The sequence below is a fragment of the Trematomus bernacchii genome, unplaced genomic scaffold, assembly GCF_902827165.1.
Source record: "Trematomus bernacchii unplaced genomic scaffold, fTreBer1.1, whole genome shotgun sequence".
In the NCBI taxonomy this organism is placed as follows: domain Eukaryota; kingdom Metazoa; phylum Chordata; class Actinopteri; order Perciformes; family Nototheniidae; genus Trematomus; species Trematomus bernacchii.
In genome coordinates, this window is record NW_022987593.1 from 8,597,379 (window position 1) to 8,617,419 (window position 20,041).

The window sequence follows — 20,041 nt, forward strand, 5'->3', positions numbered from 1 at the left end:
TTTTCAAAGACCCGACAATACCATATTGCATATTTTCCTATCATGGGTGGCCTGTAATTAAACAGACAGGCACACAAACACACACACACACACACACACACACACACACACACACACACACACACACACACACACACACACACACACACACACACACACACACACACACACACACACACACACACACAAATGCCCTGACACTGTGCATATAAAAGAGTCTGAGATACTGCAAGTAATGAAACAAATTTATTGAATCTTCCAGTAGAGGCTTGATATTCATGGAATAAAACTGCTTTTCTGGGAGTTTTACTGAGCAAAAACAGAAAGAAGGAGAAAGAAACTAAAACAAAACAAAGAGGCAATGTGTGAAAGTGCAGACAAACCAAAACAAAAAAAACATGTTCAGAAAAATACAAAAAGAATGTAAAGAGTAATACAGTTTAATAGCTAAGAGGATTGCTCAAAGCATAAAAGAATCGAATGGCAACATCTGCATTTTATAAAAACAAAAATAATTCATATTGGGACATCAGTAACATTTTTTCAGTCAACAATTACAATTTGAATGCTCAACATTTTCCCATAGCAGTCATTTAAAACGTTTTGCTCAGTCAATGTAATAAGAGAACGACGCAGTTGCTGAAATATTTATGTCCTCAATGTCACTCTGTATTTGACACATTTGATTTTGCTGCAGAGTTTACAGCGAAGGACAAACTAAACTGCACTTGCCTCTGCTTCTTGTGGTGTTAAGCTACCAGTCTTAAATGTGTGAAACTACACTAACCAAACTATGCTTTGCAAAACCAGACTGCACAGCACATATTCTAATAGTGAATATATCTAAACACTATTCTTTTTTTCCATAAAACTCATTCAATGCAAGATGAGCAACATTTAAACATTAATCTTTTTTTCATGAATCGTCTGAAATGCCCTTTTAGTGCCATGCCCCACACTAAACCCCTGTCGTAACTATCAAACTCCCCCTAGTTTTCCCTCGTGTTTTTTCATGGTGATATGGGATTCTATTTTTATAAAAACGTTGTACTGCTTTAATTTGTTAACCTAAAAAAAGAACATTTTGAGGAAAACAGCATACTTGTTTAAAGGAGAGGTGTCATGGCCATTTCCACTGATCATAATTCCATTGTTGAGGTCTACTAGAGTAGATTTATACTGTGCATTTTTCCAAACTCACATTGGTTTCGCATACAGCATCTCTGTAAACTACAGTACGTGTATTCACTGAATTTCACTCTCTGCCTTTAACGGCTCGTTGTAGCTCCAATAGCTCCAGCCTCCACCCTCCCTGTGAGCACAGTGTGCTCTGATTGGTCGGGACGTTGTGAATCGCGCTGAGCTCCGTGGAGGTGTTGTTTCCTTGTTTAAGATACATAGCGAAACACAGCCAAACTCATCCTGAGCACACACAAACTCACAGCCGAAGTAAAAACAATAAGTGTGGTGGTGATATTGAGTAAGAAAAAGGTTGATAAACGCTGTGAGAATGGGTCTGCAGAGAGAATTTCGCCGCGATCCCAACTGTCTGTTATCAGCCTGCAGCCAGGGAGGAGAAATCAGCAGAGCTGCTGCCTGCACATAGTGTGTGTGTGTGAGGAAGTCCGTGGATTGGTCAATTTGGACCAATCAGCGGGGGCTTAACGTAACGGCTCCGCGAACGTAACGTAACGGCTCCACGGATTGGTCCATTTCGTTCCGGGTACGGCATTACATCATGCCGTACCCGGAAGAATCAAATGGACAATGACGTATCTCCAACGAGGCGTTTTGGGGAGGTATTTTCTGTGTTAGAGTTTTTCTCGCTACAGGGTGTACTTTGAGGGTTTGTGACTCTGTAGACCGTTTACATGCATAAAAACCTTCATAACACACAAGGGGACGGGTAATAACCGGAAAAGCATGACACCTCTCCTTTAAGTATCTGGAGATGATTAAAAATGTTCAGTCATACTTACAACCTCCAACTCCCTGCTAACATTTTACATGTTGTAAGTACATTTCATGTCAACCTCGTTGCAGTCGGGCAGTAAACATCCGCCAGCTGCAATTTGGTGACCTGGAATGTCCCATTATTATTGTAACTACACATTTATCTTGATTTCAGAGGGAATATTTAGATGAAAACTAGCAATGAGTCAGAATAATAGAACAATGAATAAGAGACATTGTTGGAGCAAGATCAGGGAGGATACTTGCGTCATGATGAGTGTGATGGTCTAATTATTACAGTTGGTCACAAAGATCAAGTATCTTCCAGTTGCATCACGCTCACTTTGCTTACGCCTCTCCCAGACTGTAAATGTGCCCAATTCAGACATCCTTCAAGTAGAGAACAAACCGACCCATTTAACAAAAACGCCCAGCCCCACTGGTCCCAGATCAGCTTGTGTTTCAGTCAAAACCTCCATCAGTTATGGGAAAAGGCAGACTTGCTAAACCACAAGCCAATCTGGGAAGCTATTCTTGCTACTTAGACTAAAATGCTGGGGTATGGACAGCCACGAGGCTGAGGACAGCGAAGCCTAGGAGACGGAGGATATGGGGTTGTGGGGGGAGCCCATCTGGGTTAGCACCTTATCCAACCACTGCAGGGGGCCGTGCAGGTGAATCTCAATCCAGCAGGGTGTGCTGGTCACATCCTGACGGTGGTACTCTGCTCCCCAGCCCTGGAACACATAAAGACAAAACATTTTGAATTATGCCACAGGATATTGTTACATCCTGCTGTACTTGTATACGTCTTGTTTAAGTTTTTATTTTTTTTATTTTCTCCCGGATGGACAGGAAACTGGGAGAGAAAGGGGAGGACATGTTGCAAAGGGCCGTGGTCAGGACTCAGCCTTAGTACATGGAGCATCTGCTCTACAGGTGAGCTACCAGAGAGACCCTACTACTGTGGAGTCTTAATGTTGAGCTCTGCTTGAGTCCATATAAAGATTGAATTTTCTATCAAGATTTCCACTGCTAGATATTTGTAGCAAATTCAGGAAAAGAGTTTTACAGTATCTGAATGTATTCATTTTACAGATTATTTTACTGAGGATAAACGTAGACCTCTAAAAATGGAGAAAACTGTTTTTTAAACAGTTTTAGCCTTATATAATGTCACCAAACATCCAAAAGTTGTTGCTGCCAGAAGATACTGTTAATTGCACTTTGCAGAGAAAGGCGTCAACTTACAACCAGCACATTTGGGGTGCATAAATTAATAGGAAGTACAGCAAGTACATTGTGCATCAAAAATATAATACTAGAAAAAAAGTGTTGGTGATTTTTTGATTCCAAATTAAGTTATATTTGATAGTCAAAAAACATGTTTATATTTTCCCATATTTCTTCTTTTTTTTAGTTGGATCAAATCGTTTTTTTAAATACAGGGAGGTAAAGATTAACATCACCCAGTCAACAAATGTAATATTTTTAATTAAAAAAGCCTACCTTAACGAAGCTCATGCGGATGGTACACATCTTGGTGAGCTCGTAGACGGCCTCGAAGCCGTGGTTGACGGATTGGGCCAGCAGCTCAGCAAACTCCTGGTTGTTGAAGATTTTCAGGCTGCAGCCGCTGGGAATCTTACACACGGTTGTGGGATGGAAGCCGTGGTGATAGTTACAGTTACGACTCTGGACGAAGATACTGCTGTCACTCAGACACTCTGCGTACACCTCCCCTCCGACATAATACAGATGGACACCTGAGAGGAAACAAGGAGAATTAGTGTTGGTCACTTTCATCAGCAAAAAACAAAGGCCCCCAAACATCAGTGTGGCCATTTACAATCAATACACACACACATGTTGACTCAATCTGTTGTTATTGTTCCTATTGATAAAGTGAATTGATTTAGCCTTGGCTGCTGACAGTCATCCGCTAAATGGTTGTGTCCGTACTGCACCTTTGCCGATGTGCCGCCGGGTGTTCTCGATGGTGGAGTTACGGTTGACGTTTGAGAGCAGGCCGAGGCAGAAGCGGTTGCGGTTGTTGGAGGGATCTGTGAAGCCATCTACGAGCACGCTGGTGGAGGACGCCTGGAAGGCCTCTCCGACACGATTGTTGAGCTCGTAGTAAACAATAGAGCACCAGTGCTTGGGCTCCTCGTAGGCCACCGGCTGCACATCTGCGCAGGAAACACATTAACAGGTCACAGGACTGAGCTGAGTACACTGTACACACAGAGATGGACCCAGACACATTATATGCACATTTAAGATTCCTCTGAGCAGACTCCGGATGCCAGGAGCCACTGATGCCAGCTATAAATCTTACTCATCTGCACAATTATTTCATGCAAATTATCCCCCAAAGCCCATAATAATGATTTGAATAAACATATAGGACCCACCGGCTACATTTGAGTACATTTATGCTGACCAAAATCAATGTGGACGCATCCTAAATGCCCACTGTCTGTGTGCCAGCTTTATTGAGCAGAAAAACTGTCAATAGAAGGTGCCTGGCCATGCTCTCTGAGCCAGTGCCAGCTGGCCCCTCCCTATCTGAGAGAGAAGAATAAATCATGTTTATCTAAGCACATACTTCTCCCAAACCTCCCCTGTAGCGTGGCACTGGCTAGCAGGTGTGTTTTGTCTGTCCCTTTCCCGGAGCTGGCCTACAATAGAAACCCTCTCCGCTGTACAGGATGCAGCTTGTGCAAAAGAATAAAAAAACTCCCCAAACTCCCACTTCAGCAAACATTTCAACAGCTCTTTCCCGCTGCTGCTGCTGCTGCTGCTATCTCCATGTGTGGGCAGAATGTTTGGGCCCTGAGTGCATTATCATAAAAAAGCACAAATATTTTGATGGTCAGGTGTGGGAAACTAGAGTTCAGACCAAAGTCCAGCTGCTATTCCAACATGAGGTGAGAATAATTTAACTGCAAACACCTGCATGGTGTGTTAGTGCGGACAAAATGTAACCACGGAAGAAACATTTTGTTTTTTAAAGTTTTGATGTTCGTTTTTTAATTGGCTGTGAAAGAACATTTCGCCCCGAAGTAGGTGTGTCAGGTGTGACAGGAACAAGTACAACAGTCAGACATGTTTTATACAAGCCAATTTATACCAGCCTGCAATAAGTTCATGCTCTAGAAATAATTTGGAGAAGAGAAAATCCTTCTTTGATGGCACTGCTTACAACTCATGAGATATGCCTGTTGTTATAAGGGGACGCAAGTTGACATTGCTTTGTATGAAGGAGTTACAAGCAAAAAAGCCTGGGAGCCACTGATCCAAATAATCTGATATGTGACTAATTATCTACTTTTCCTAATGTTACCTCAGATAACATGAACTATATTATGTATTAGGTAAGAGTTGTACAAGGAAGTCAGTCTGTAAACTGAAAAGTAAGACTACAATGGAATGTGTTCGTCTTCTTATCTGATGTAGGGGTTTATTTTAATCTCAAAGAGCTGTATCGGGCTGATGGAGGATTTTTGTACTGATGGGTATCGGCTTTATTGAGCTCAATCTGACCCTTTGTTTTATCTCAAATTCACAGTCACACAGGTTATCTGTACTTGTGAGACCTTCATGCTCAGCAACACTACAAGTGCAGCTACTGTCAACTCTCCAAGAACAACTACTACTACAGAGGGTTTAAATACAAAATAAAAACGTTAGGAACCGCTTTGAATGACTGACATTGGGGCAAAAAAACGTTATCAGTACAAAACGAATGGAATTACCCTTTCAATCACAAAGCTGTGGAGTCAAAACATGTCCATTATACTGTACAGTCATTACGTATTCATGAATGCCAGGTTCAGATGTGTCTCTAGTACAATAAAACCAAAACCACAGAATGGAGATAGCAGCAATTATCGCACCACATTTCAGATCTGAAGATGGGGGTAATTAGTGATCTTATCGTTAACGAGTTTCAAGTCATTACCACCAGCAGAGAAGACACACTATAAGCTTTTAAAGACCTCATAAAACTGCTCTGAGGCCAGGCTTCATTTGCTGAGGCTTTGAGCTCGCACCCACAGACAGAGGCTCGCTGTAAACTGGCAGATCCTCTCCACACACAGATCTTATCAGACAGGATATGGCCGACCAACTCAGCTGAGGCTTTTGTTTTTTTTAATCTGGAGGTTGACCACAGGAAAAATAAAACAACTTTAAAAACAACAAGACTTCCCAGAAATCCATGCACCTGCAGATCAAGGCGAGCAGGTGCAGACAGCTTTATGTGGAGGATATCAGCGGGAATTCAAGGTTAGATGTGTGCTTGTTTGATATAATGTAGTAATTGCTATGGTTACCTGGCCGGTTGTTACTCTCTATGGGCAATGTTGGAGCCAGGAGGGTGGTGTCCATCGGCTGGGGGATATCCTGCGTCATCTGCTCCTCTGGGGGCATGTAGGCAGGAGGAGGGGTGTCTGCATCAGGAAGGCGGAAAACACAAAGAGCAGGGAAGTGAGTTGTTGTTGTTCAGTACGGAGGAAAACAAATTCAAGTTGAAGACATTCTCACTGTGGATCTCACCTGGCATCTGGAAGGGACTGCCGGGGTCCGTGCTGGATGGCGAATGAGGGAAGGTGGCGCTGCTGCTGCTGCCGCTTCCTGGCGAGCTCGGGTAGCTGTTTACCGGCGAGGTGGGAAAAGTGGCGGGCATTGGGTTGACCTGAGTAAAGGATTCTGGGAAGGTGGCATTCTGCGGCATGTGCGGCTCATTCTGTTGTAGAGGGTTGCGGAAGCGAGGCAGCATTGTATGCTTGGCGTTGAACTCGCTGTTCCTCGGTACCAACACAGGGGGCAGCACTGAGGAAGACATAACAACGGTTAAAACAGGAAGTGCTTTGATGCATCGGCAGTTCTTCTACCAGTGACCATTCTTTTTTGAAGCTTACAGAGAAGTCCACTGAGTCCATAGGGCACATTTACTATAACCCTAACCCTAACCCTTTAGTTTATCCACCTTAATTATTTTAGTTGATTCATAGATTAACACTATAAAAATAACCCAAGATTACCATAAAATCCATAAAAAATAACTTTGTAGTGTAAGTCTGTATGTATAGTTTGACCTTAGGCTTGCGTCTCAGACATGTGAAATCTATTCACACAAACTGAAAAAGAAAGTTATTTAACTCCAACATAATAATGAAATATTGTTCTGGCACTCTCTTTATGTCTACATTCTTGTTGCAGATGTCCCTGCATTTTTCGAAATGTCAGCTTCCAGCCTTTTGGTGTTTGCCAGCAGTATTTGGACCAGACTCTCAGGTTTCTGCTCTGAAAAGACATTTTGAGTCTAGCCATTCTTGAGTAATTCATCACTTGGCGAAACTATCCTGGCTGATGTGAGGGCTATTCAGGTGCAGTACATACAATCCACAGAGATATGCTCCACTTGTGTCTATAAATACCTGTGCAGATAAATAAAGCTGGTGCTGAAATATTAGACGGGCCCACGCTGCTGTCAGTAATTCTGCAGGTAGCCCATGTGTGCTGCAGCGCGCCAATGCATCAATGTAGCAGTTTATATCAAAGGTTATATGTGAAGCAGGTGTTTGGTGGAATAGTGAAGGGAGATTGACAGGATGTGTGTGTAGACGGGTGTTGTTAGGGGAGAGAGGGGGGGGGGGAGGGTGTGGACAGACAGGTGCTGTGGGGTTTAATCACCTTAGCCCTCCGTCCTACACCCGCTGCTAAAACAAAAAGTGTGCAACTCTTTCCTGCAATTGTGTGTGAGTGAGAGGCTTCCTGTTCCAGCTATCCTCAGAGAAACTGTGTGTAGTCATGTGTGTGTGTGTTCACGTGTGTATCCTGTTTTTTGTAACCCGCGAGCAAGAGTGTGTGTGTGTGTGTGTGTGTGTGTGTGTGTGTGTGTGTGTGTGTGTGAGTGTGTGTCTCTCCATGTGTGCATAACTATTACAAAAAGGCGAACAGCACAGAGCCCAAAACAAAGCCCTCATTCTCCCCCAGATGGAAATTCCTGCTGCACACACACATGAACGAACACACACACTTGGCCCCTAACACACTTAGCACCCTGCACACAGCTGTTTCTATCTTGTCAGCTGACCCTTATTAGTTTACTAAGAGGCCAAATACTGTTTGATTTGTCTTGGTTCTACACTACCTTTGCAGTGAAGGCCCCAAGTATCTGGACTGTTTCTAAAAATCCTTCCCAACATAGGTAGTTAAATAAAGCCTTTTTAGGTATTTTATTATTTTAACCCATTTGATAGTTTTTAAATCTCTTAATCTTTGATTTGTTATGATCTCTTAATGAGGCGAAAATTCTGCAGTCAGTCTTACAGTCTGGTAAATCAAAGGAGGGTGGTGTGTTCTCTTGTCATTTTGACCAGATAAAAAACCTTTTTGAAAAAATGATAAGAGAGGCAGTAAGAACATAGATCTGCATAAGTAATTTCAAGAAAATGAAAGCAGACGAAGTTCTAGGTAGGAGTAATCATTTACAAATTTAGAAAACTGCTAAAGAAGTTCCTGAAATTCTATTAAATAAAATGTTTTGCCCTCTTTTTAGGAAACGTAAAAATGGGGATGTTGTGATCACAGTCAATGGGGTGCGGTAACCACTAGGCCAGATTTCTTAACAACAATTTAGAAATAATTTCTATCAAGTTTATTTTTATTCTCTGGGTCTATCCTCAATATTTTTTTCTACCAATCCACTAAATTAAAATCTGAGTCATTCTCATTCCACCTTATAAAAGGATTGCGGTGACTGAATTAATATAACTAATTGTTGTTTTATAATACAGCTGACAATGTGTATCAGCCCCAACAATACTTATTCACTTAATAAGGTCAGTATTGGTCCTGATAGTCGCAGTGCATCCATAAAAAAATAATTTCCGGTCCTTATCACTCACCTGGACTGTCCACTCGTTTGTAGTGGTAGGGGTTGATACACACATCCTTCTGTTTGGCGCCGAAGGGGAACTCGCAGCACTCCAGGGCCTTCAGCTCGTGGTGGGACTGCAGGTCGGGCCAGCGCCACACCCGACAGTAAATGACGTGCGGCAGACCTTTCCTGTGGGACACCTGCAGCCGCCCGTCCAGAGAGCGGGGGATGGTCACACAGTTACTGACCTGACCCGGGCAGCTGAGAGCCCTCTCCAGCTCCTCCATGGCTCCCTTCTTCTTTTTCAGTTTCTTAACCAGAGCATCCACGGCCTTTTCCGCCCATTTCTCTTCCTCGTCTCCCTGCTTCCAACCCAGCAGCCGTTTGACCGCCGGGCTGGTGAAGGAGAAGAGCGAGGTGACGTTCATGATGGACGAGCCGTCCTCCTCCCCTCTCCTTTCTGCCCAAAAAAAATGTGAGCAGCGGTTGGGGAAAGTCCAGTATTAGAGGATGAAAATATCGTCCTTTTGGAGTTTCAGGTAATCCTCAGATTCCAAGATGTAGGATCAGATCCTCTTGATAGTCACTTACTGTAAGAAAAGGAGAGTTTGGTTAGCATTTATGAGTAAAATGTCCTTTCTTTCAGAGATTTCAAACACATGTCTGCAGATCAGTCCTGCTAACTGTGTCCTTTCTCTTACAAAGTTGTAGCAACCTGGTGAATATAAACCTCTCCCCATTTTGCCCCCTGAGCAGCACTGACGGCTCACCAGAAGACTGCCTGGACAACACTTCATAAGGAGATCATGTCACCATTATAGCCGTAATGGCCCAGTCCATCATGGCTTCTGGGAAACTGGCAGAGGAGTCATGACGGACAGCCTCCCGTGAACGTCCGCCCCAATCAGGCATTCTCCGGATAGCTTCCTGTGCGTATGGCTTGTCACATTACCACCGCTCTCTAATGTAATTTACTGTAAATGACTTCATATGTAGCATACACAACCTGTAGGAATTTAGCCCGCAGGTTTAACCCCTAAGTCACTTTGCAGACATGTACACTGTTAAATGTAGGTTCAATCTGCCACGCGGTTTTTCTTCAACATGTATTTTATACAGTAACTATACAGTATGGCAGCCGAATAATTTGTTTAGCATTGATTTACTATTTCAGCTTCAGCATCAGCGGCAAGTAATGGTAATAATGCTGATAATGAATTATTCAATTTTCCTTTTAGAGTACAAATCATATTTAGTCAATCATCTTAAAGGAGTTATCAGTGTGAGGCAACGTCGGATACTCAGTTAAAATATTACCCACACATTTCAAAAGCCCTAGTTGCTGTCTTTAATTTGGTTATTTATGCGATATTTGTATCCATACTTTCAGAGGTAAACTTCCAATGAGTCGCCTGCTGAGAAAAATGTCCTACAAAGCTTGAACGCCACCAACCCACAAACACTGGGCAGGAATCTGGCAATGTGCAGGACAATAAAAAGGAAGTGCACGTGGACCCCAGGATAAATGTGCCCATTCACCCGGGTCCCACAGGAGCAATTTTGTAGCCAGGACATAACGCGCATTCAAGCTTTTAAATGGGAAAACAGAAGCTCTCCCAGTTCTTTTCAAGTACTCTTTCTAAATACAATTAGGGAAGATAGAAACATAGTTATGGTTGAGGTTTGGCTTTGCACAAATGCTCAGATGCACTCCTAGAATCAAATAAAGAGCTTGTCAGAAATCCTCCACCTTTTATCCGCACTGACTCACGGGTGGGGATGCATCACTCCCTGACAGTAAAGCCTGCAGTATATTGGATTTCCTACACGCAGGAACAAATACATCATTAAGACTGCCCTGTAGTTATTCTTGGCCCTTCAGATTATGGGATGAATAGCGATTTCTATCTTTGTCAGCTACTGCATGTGTAGGCTACATCATGCCGACCAACGGGGAGGGTAGTTTGATGAGAACAGGTGCTGTTTACAACGTGGGTGTGTTTGTGTGTAGTGTGTGTTGTGCTCTTACTATTGCCAACCCCACTGACGGGAAAGCAGCAAGTTGTACCTATACTTAGCTTAGCTTTAGAATCACACTGGCTAATCATAAGTTACGCTACTACTTACATACAAGGGAGAGGAAACTGGAGTGTGTGCGTTTGTGTGTGTGTGAGATCAAGGGACAACATTATCTCCACACTGAAATTATTTTCACTATGATATCATGAATTGCTAGCATCCAAAAAGAACAACTCTCCACCATCATAGAGACAGGAAACAGGCTGTATCATTCTGTTTTATATCTGTCATCGCTCACACTGCAGTGACATCACTTCCTCTTGCTGAGAGCAGCAGGTTTTTCCACAGGTGCAGGGTGGGAGAGAAAAAGGCAGTTTCCCAAACTCACCACCCCTGACTTTTGATCTTCCTTTCTCGCTCTCTCTCACCAGTTTCCTGATTGTTACAACTGGAGGAGGATGGGTCAGAAATGTTATGGGTGTTGCCTCTGTTCCCGCCTGTTTGGTCATTAAAATAGCTCTATTGCAGAAATATTACTACGAACTTAAAAAAAACCTCAAACAATTCTTGTTGTCAGGGCACGTAATCCATTGTAATATTTTTGTATTTCATGACCAATTAACGACTATTTAGATGCCTTACTTTAAAGAACAGAAACAGGTTTTTCTACAAGTTAAAAGTTGTCGTTGACGTTTTAAAACCCTGATATTTGAAACATCAAATATTAACATCTTATCTTGAAAACTTAAATTATCAAACAAGGTTGATTGTCCTGTCAACTGAATATTTGTTCAAAATGTTTGTAAGTATTATATTCACCCAGACACATTACTGAAGGTGCTAATAAAGTTTTGGGGTTAAATACCCAAGAACATCTCAAATGTCAGGACTATGGTCTCTGCTCTCCCCTTGTTCCGCGTTTATTATTTTATGTATAATATCATTAAATATTTTCAAAATGTTCAAAAGCTGATAGTACTTTGTGACCTAGTCTGACGCAGAACTGACTCAACACATCCTCACGCAAAGCAAAAAACAGACTTGAACTCTGAGTGTTGAGCACAACAATACATCACAAAGTTCAGAAGAGAATAAATGCAACATCATCTCTGTACCACGGTCACCATCCAGACACACAGTGAGTCTTTTTGATCCACTTCCAGCCGCAGAGCTTTGATGGCCTCTCAGTAACATCCAGCACTATCGGCACAAGTTCAGCACTAGTTGCGGGAAGACGACTTTTAATCAATTTCAGATGCAAGACGTTTCAAGCATCTGGAGCAGGCTTTCCTGTTGTCATTCTGCTGCAGCTGGAGACGATATCTCTTAGATATTTCCAACCCTGACAGAGAGAAATATCTGAATGCTGGCCTGACCACATGCTTATTTGAAGGGTCTGATATGGCTTTGTGTTGGTTCTTTGGACAATGCTAGTTTAGAGTTGCCAGTGAGTCAGTCAAAAATATAAAGGCGCCTCCCTGTTCCTACTATACTTATGTATAGACTAGGATGTTTGCATGACATAAACAGGCTTTTTATTAAACAACTTTCAGAACTACTCTATTAAAAATTGTACATAGAATTTAGGTAGGTCGTTATGCCCCTGGTCTGCACATTTAGATTACAGTACATCTGAATACAATAAAATCTGCCTGGATCCAATCCAAATGCAAATTAAAAGTCAGAGGCCTAATTTTGTCAGCTTGAATCGTTTTCAATAACAAGTTGCAGCCTCAGCTGATCATAATTTGCTTATTATCATACTAAATTGCTATTTAGTTTGGCATCCTGATTGTGTTCATGTTGTTTGATATTGGTTTGCATTCCAGTTCAAAGAACAAGGCTGATATGAAAGTAGTTATTTCTTTAAAATGACTAAAAACAACATGTACCGTTGCATTGATCTTTTGATTCTTGTTGCCATTTCTGACACAGTTTTTCATTCATGTAGTTTTTCCCCTGAGAGATTAAACTAAATCCCACCAACAAATATCTGATTGGTTTGGTTGTTCTCCACCTAAAAACATTGGACCTGTTTGAACCCCTTAAAAAATCTTTGATATGGTGAGCGGTTTAAATTGCTTCTAACAATTATCTCATAATCTGCAACTAAATATAATTTGTTATAGTCTTTTTTTTTTCCAGTTTAATGATTTGCCCAAGGTTGCAAAAATCAATTGCTTGTTTTTGTCTGCCCAAAGCACACATGTATTAAATTAACAATTAAACAGAAAAAAAGAGGAAGTTTCAGAGTGATAGAAAACTAACATCATTAACGGCGAGGCATTTTTTTACTTGTATTACTTACATTAAACAACTGTATGTAGTCATCAACCTTTGAGGCTAATCACCATGTCTTACTGAGTCAATGAAGAGTCCCACAGATGCCTGCAGTGGCCTTGGCTGCTGCTCTCCTCCCTATAAAAGCTGAAACACACACACACCACATTTACACAACAGCTCCATAAAAACCACTCTGACATTCCCTGCAGCTAAGTCCAGGCAATGCTCTCTCTATTGTGTTAGCGGTAGCTCGTTATGGCCCTGTTAGCCCAGCGGACAGAGATCCAGGGCTAATGGGAGCACAGAGTGGGATCATGCGACACTGTCAGTCGGGGGCTTTGACCCACCTGGTGCGAGCTGTTCGCCACTACACCAGCACCATGGATCATTTTGCACTGCTTCAGTGTCTGTTAATCAATTTAGGCCTGGGCTGTGTAGGATGAGGAGGCAGTAATGATGCTCTCCGGACCCTCCCCAGGGACGGAGCATTATAAAGAAGCTACATTATTTATCAGCAGGGTCCTGGATGGGGCCTCCATTAGCCCCCGCTCAATGGAGTCACTGGCTATAAACAGAGGAGTGCAGGAAGAGAGAGTGGAAGATAAAGGGAGAGAGAGGAAAAGGAGGGGGAATGATTCAGAAAGAGAAAGAGTGGAAGAAAGTGAGAGTGACGGCAGAGCCAGAGACATAAGACAGAGTGATTGTTTTCTAGAGGGAGAGAGACGAAGACCCTCGTGTATCTGGTCTCTTAACCCAGCACTTCTCCATTAAGTGTATTCAAGGGTCATTACTGAGTTAAGAGATGCAATATATGCTTTTACACAAATACAAATCATAGCCATGCCGCAATGACGTCTGAAAGCATCTCCAGAGGTGCAGCTGTTGCAAAGTTCAATATCACTTGATGCCAAACATTGAAAAAATCTGTTTTAGATATTTGTAAATGTAAAATATTTGGGGTTTGGACTGTTATTCAGACCTAATGTGAAGACATTGTTGAGTACATTTCTCATCAGAGAAGTTATTGGCAGATTCATTGATAGTGAATATAGTTGCTAGTTGCATCCCAATGAAAGCAAATTTACAAAACTATGTTATTCTTTCTTGTTATAAGATCCCTCACATTGTTTGAGTTGTGGACCAGAATATGAATTGGACATTTTACGGTTGAAAAATACATTTTATGCAAATCTGTTCAAGCTCTTTAGCAGACAAACTTTCAATGTCCCAGGTCATTTTGAGTTTCTATACTGACATGTCTTGCTATTTATTGGTCAATGTAAGGTACAAATGTACAGTATTTGGGACTAAATAATATTGGCTGATCATTCATCTCATCCTGACCACAACTATTACTATTTACATTGGTTTGAAAAAGCATAGAGACTAAATAGCCTGACGTAGTAGATACTAATTTACCACAGCCCCATGTCTTTTAAAAACTGTTGCAGAGAAAGCTTGAAATAACCATGGGAGGTGTTGCCTTTAGTGACTAGACATGGCATTGACCTGGGGGCTCTTTAAACTCACTGGGGTCACTTCTCCTCACAAACACCAACACATACACACCTCTGACCTGACCTAAAGATTACACTAGAACAAGTGACAGAAGTCTAGCAAACACTTCTACTGTAGTAAAACTAAAAAAAAAAAAACTTCTGACACCAAAACTGTGGTCAGTATTGTTCTGTCTGATGTGGGATGAGACTTTTTATGTCCCAGACGAACCAGTCCGTCCCACACACGACTGCAGACATAACTAGCAAACACATGGGGTTTCAAGCAGCTATCTCAACCATGCATGGCACTCAGTGTTGGGTTAGTGTTGTGTTAGGGTGGACACCTCACCCCGACACATGGCAGGCTATGCTGTCCGGCCGTGCAGACACTCAAGAGGGTTTAACTTCGTTCACTCACTACTGTTGTGACTGACTCTCTGGATACAGGAATGCTGCTAACCTATATTTACACCTTGTTGTTGAGTAGGTTTTTTTTGCCTTTGCTATGGATAGATAGATAGATATAGATAGATAGATAGATAGACGGGTATATTGAGGTAGATATGATGGTATGATTTGTATGTATAAAGAAGAATATTAAGCAGATAGAATCATGTGACAATCACATCTCTCAATGACCTTTTATTAAAGAAGACTAACCATGTCATCTTAATCCTATAAAAACACCATTTGTTTGATTTTCAAACCAAATTCAAAGCTGCATACCCTGAGAATGCAGGAATGATAAAACAATTGGAAGTAAATCACGGACAAGGACAAATTCCTGTCCTTTGGGTAATCTGATATGTCATCTTCAATAATGTCAGGAGATCTAGCCTTAGCTGCTGTAGGTCTCTCTCTCTCTCTCTCCCCCTCCTTTCCCCCTTTCCTTTGCACATACACACTTACACAGATTCATAACTATATTGACATACCTAAAACCAGACACATGTCCTGTGCTGCACACCAGTGCATAAAATCAAATTGCCTCAGCAAGTCTGCAGCAGCCAAAAGAGAGTTAAATGATAAACACTATTTTTAAATAGCAAGATGCAAAAGGGTATCATGAGTGATTTGTGTACAAAGAAATGCAATATAGGCCAATTGCATTCTTCCTTTTTCATTAATATATCATCAGTAAACAAGTGTCGCAAAGTGAACACAGATCATTCACATATTGTAGTTTAAAAAGCCAAAAATCCTTATACCACCATATAGTATAGAAATAAAGGAAATTATTTAATAATTGAAGTAATTTGTCAAGAAGATAATGCTATATAGTCCACTTCTTGCTCCTATACATGTGTGGCTTTGCCTTCATATCATTGGAATTGGTAATCTTTCAAATGTTCTGACATTTCATAGACCATGCAATTCATTATATGGCACATCCTGTAGGTTAATAAACCAAATAGGCCCATGCCATGTGTCTAATAACTGCAGTTTTATCTGTATTTACTCATGGATAATCACTGTGTACAACAGTGTACAACAGTGTGCATGTACATTAACTGGTGATTCTACTAATACCTGCTTTAGAGTAGTTTAACCCCAACGTATAGTGCTTTTAGTGTACAAATGCAGCACTTCAGCAATGTTCCTATTTAAACTTACTAATTTTCTGCACTATACAGTAGTCTAGGCTACATTATTGCAAGATTACTATAGTTCTTAATCAAACTTTGATCATTTTATCACGTAGCCAAAACAAGTAGTTTACATAATCATGAAAATGTGGCTACATTTGCAGCTCCAGACTGAAAGTGAGGTTTAAAAATGTGAAGGAAAAAAAAAGTTTGAAGCTGCCAAGTGACACACTGTTGAGTTGATAAGCGTTGGGGTCTACTTCCTTACAAACAGAGCCATGCACACAACAACACGTGGAAATACACATAAAGAAACTTTTCATTTAGCACGTTGAAAAATAAATCAGAAAGTGTACAGTACCTTTTCTTTCTCTGGTCTCTCACTCCCTGTTCTCCTCTCTCTGCCTGTCTTGGGTCTGCCCGACCTGGCGTCAGTCAGTCGCGGAGCCGCTTCACCCTCCGCTGAGCGCCAGTATCACGCCGCGGGGATGCAGCCCCGACAATAACAAGACCTACTTTTCACACATCCAACATCTTCATTCACTGTGTGGAAAGTGATTATGTAACTGTGAGAAACAATGCTCTTTTCTCGCCTAAAACTAAGAGCTTCACAGCACCAGAGAGCTTCTTTTCAGATGAGAGAGTTTGTTTGTTGCAAGTTGTGCTAAAATGTTGCGTGTTTGTTGCAGAGAAGGAAGAAAGAGCATCTCTTTACTTCAGAGGCTGCCAGAACATCCATGCAAAATGTGGGAAAGTTGTTTCATTTAGCTCTTTTCTGCATGTATTATAGCAGTTTGGACATTTGATGATTTTTTTCTGAACTTCCCCTACACAAAATACAACAACAATAATCTTAAAATGGGGATTTATGGGACAAAACTACTATATGTTCAAAACACAAGTTATACTGCAACTTCAGACATTGTTTGAACCACGAAGAAGCACTAATTCATTCCTTTTCTCTCTTTTTACTACATAAAACCGCTCTCCTTCTTCAAACTTGGCCAGTAATCTGTTGCAGCAGTTTAACTGATAGGCAGGCAACTCTGTGGTTTATCTGTAGTGAACTTCTGAACTGCACGGTGTTAAACCTGCCTCCCAGTTCCCCTCTTGCTTTGATTGTGATATGATAAGCTCTATTTAAGTTGTCAGGAGAACAAAAGTGTCCATGAGCAGGGTAAGCACAGGAGCATGTTTACACATGCCATAATCTCAATTTCTCACCTCAAAAGAGTAATACACACATACAACCAGTCCAGCCCTGATGTAGGTTTTTCTACTGGTGGGTGTGTAGAGGGATTATTGTGCAATGTCAAGGGTGAAACTCCCAACAGTTCTTCAAACCATCTCATTAATATTTCATGATAATGCATGAAAATAGCCTTTAGCCAGGGCAGCAGCAGCAGAGGACATGAAGTGTCATTTCCTCAGAAAAGAGCCAAAACAATTTATATGTGCATCAGAAATAATATGGGTCATATTTAAGAATAAATCAGAATATCATTTGAACAGGTAATATTTTTGTTGACAAAGTTGAAGGGGTTATAGATAAAAATAGAATACTATAGAAAGAAGACAGGTAAAATGCCTGAGATCTAAAATATCAAAAAAACTGACACATATTTCACGTTACTACAGATAGGCTACTTGAGTATTTGTACAGGAATAGTACAGTGTTACTTAGCCCGGTTATATTTAAGTGCTTATACATGTATGGTCAAATAATATAAATATTATATGACAAGACAATTATACAAAATAAGTGTTTAAGTGTTTTTTGTTGCGAGTTTTATTAAACAAGTTCAGGGTTGCAGCGGTGAGGAGGGACTAGATTATCTTGAAGACAGGCGGAGGGAAACGTTCAGAGCGGAGGAGGCTCCTGGCGTAGGTGACGTCACGGCGCTGGCGACAGAATGTCTGAGTGAGGCGGGAGCGAGCTGCACGTGAATAAATCTGGGAAACAGCGCGAGGAGGGGGAGGTAGGGAGTGGACGCCGATGATGATTATGAGTAGGAATAGAGAGAAGGCTACACAAACTTTTTTTTAGAATAACGATTCTCTCGAATACTCACAACAGTCAACTGCATATTTACTACACCCCAGTGGTGGAGGAAATACTCAGATGCTTCACTTAAATCATGCACTCAAAACCTCTCTAAAGTTAAAGAATGTAGTGTTATAATCAACATGTTCTTACAGAAGGTCTGCTAAACGTAAAAGTATTCATCGTGCATCATTAATTGTCTGCAAGGGTCATTACTGGGTAGCACTACAACGATGCAATATGTACTTTTCCGTACATACAAATCACATGCAATTCAGCAATGAAGTTTGAAAGCATAACCAAAGTAGCCGCTGTTGCTAAATTCAATTTCATTTGTGGCCAAATGAAAAAAACCTGAGTTTATAAGCTAGAGCTCTGTTTTATATCACATCATTATGTTTGAATTATTGTTACCGCTGCAGAAGTGTGTTTAAAGTTGTGCTAATTGTAACTCCTTTATACTTCCTCAAGTGAAAATAGCCACTACATTAATGTGAGAATACAGTTACCATTTTTTATTTTGCTGATTATTCAACATGCATAACATATAATCACATAGTAAAATATTTTGCATTGTCGAATACTAAACGACTCAATAAAATACATGGTGAATTAAATGTATCTTCATCTACAACATTTAGTAAACCAAAATGTAAAAACACACAGTTAAATCAATCTTGTAATGTATTATAATACCTCAAACTATGTATATAATAGAACGTTATAACAAGGGTTACTAGCAGAGAAGAGAATTACACATTTAATGTATAAATATTACTACCATGGTTTCATACATATTCTGAACAGACAAAGATATAGGGCTGTTATTTACTATTCCTCGACTTGGTAAGAACTGAATGTAGAGGCAATTAGATGACAGTCCCTATTGTTGAACCATCACACAGCAGGACTCCAGCCACTGATGAAGGGTCAGCTCCCTCTCATCCCTCTAAAAGTTGTAGTACACGTCACTTAAAGCCAACTTTAGGTAACCTGATGCTGAAAGAGACACAGAAAGCATCCTGCGAATCTAAAGCCATGACAAGACATGCGGACATTTAATGACTCTCAGACTGAAATATTTCTTCATCACAACCACTTGTTCTGGACCGAAAACACAAAACAAAAAAACGTGTATATTTTAATTATTAACACGGTTAAATGCATCCCCATGGTGGATATTAAGCATTTAACTACAATATACAAGTTACCTCAGTTCATTTAACTTTACATTTAAAGCTCTTGGTGTGTTTGTGAAAAGCCTGTATGAAGATGAACTTGACCAAAACGTATAATGCAACAAAGTATACATTTGTATTGGTCAGGAACAAATACAAATGTTAGTACGGCAAGAGTTTAAACCACACATCCAGTCCATTGGGGTTAAAGTCTAACCAGCCATGATCGGATCATAATGAAGTTAACATTGCTATCTATATGGTTTTAACAACAGATTTGTGGAACACTATTCAGCTTTACATGTCGCATCAGTTGCCTTTTAATCATTGTCCTGATGCAAAACTGTTGCATATGAGGCATCCATTGATGGCAAATGCTTTTAATTCAGACAGGGAAAACTCCATACACACAAAAAGAGACTACTTTAAGAGAGAAAAGAAGAGAAACCTCAGGAATAGTCACAGCAGCATCCCTTTGGCTGTATTACATTCAGAGATGAGAGTTGAAAAACGTCATTTCTTTTTACATTTTGGCTTCGTTACACATACTGTTCCCAAAGCTGAGGAAAAAAGTGTCATCCTGTCACATC

At 40.9% G+C, this 20,041-nt stretch overlaps 1 protein-coding gene across 2 annotated transcripts; it reads right to left on the minus strand.

The window, feature by feature from the left end:
- Nucleotides 1-1,816: 1,816 nt before the first annotated feature.
- Nucleotides 1,817-16,674, minus strand: smad1 (SMAD family member 1). Of its 2 annotated transcripts, XM_034130504.1 has the most exons (8): nucleotides 16,591-16,674; nucleotides 13,170-13,288; nucleotides 8,871-9,432; nucleotides 6,514-6,789; nucleotides 6,291-6,407; nucleotides 3,921-4,142; nucleotides 3,463-3,719; nucleotides 1,817-2,690 (listed from the first exon to the last, which is right to left on the minus strand). In XM_034130504.1, the coding sequence occupies exons 3-8, from the start codon at nucleotides 9,268-9,270 to the stop codon at nucleotides 2,547-2,549; spliced, it is 1,416 nt and encodes a 471-aa protein (XP_033986395.1). In that variant the 5' UTR covers nucleotides 9,271-9,432; nucleotides 13,170-13,288; nucleotides 16,591-16,674; the 3' UTR covers nucleotides 1,817-2,546. The 2 variants fall into 2 exon arrangements, with proteins under 2 accessions (XP_033986395.1, XP_033986396.1); XM_034130505.1 differs by lacking the exon at nucleotides 13,170-13,288.
- Between the last annotated feature and the right edge of the window lie 3,367 nt (nucleotides 16,675-20,041).

Bases quoted from the DNA above. Each gene is read 5' to 3' on its own strand.
- smad1 (XM_034130505.1), bottom strand. From the start codon at position 9,270: ATGAACGTCACCTCGCTCTTCTCCTTCACCAGCCCGGCGGTCAAACGG. The intron at 6,790-8,870 runs GTGAGTGATAAG...TGTCTTCCTCAG, and splicing joins CAAACGAGTGGACAGTCCAG to TGCTGCCCCCTGTGTTGGTA. The intron at 3,720-3,920 runs GTGCAGTACGGA...GTTTCCTCTCAG, and splicing joins CCGGCGGCACATCGGCAAAG to GTGTCCATCTGTATTATGTC.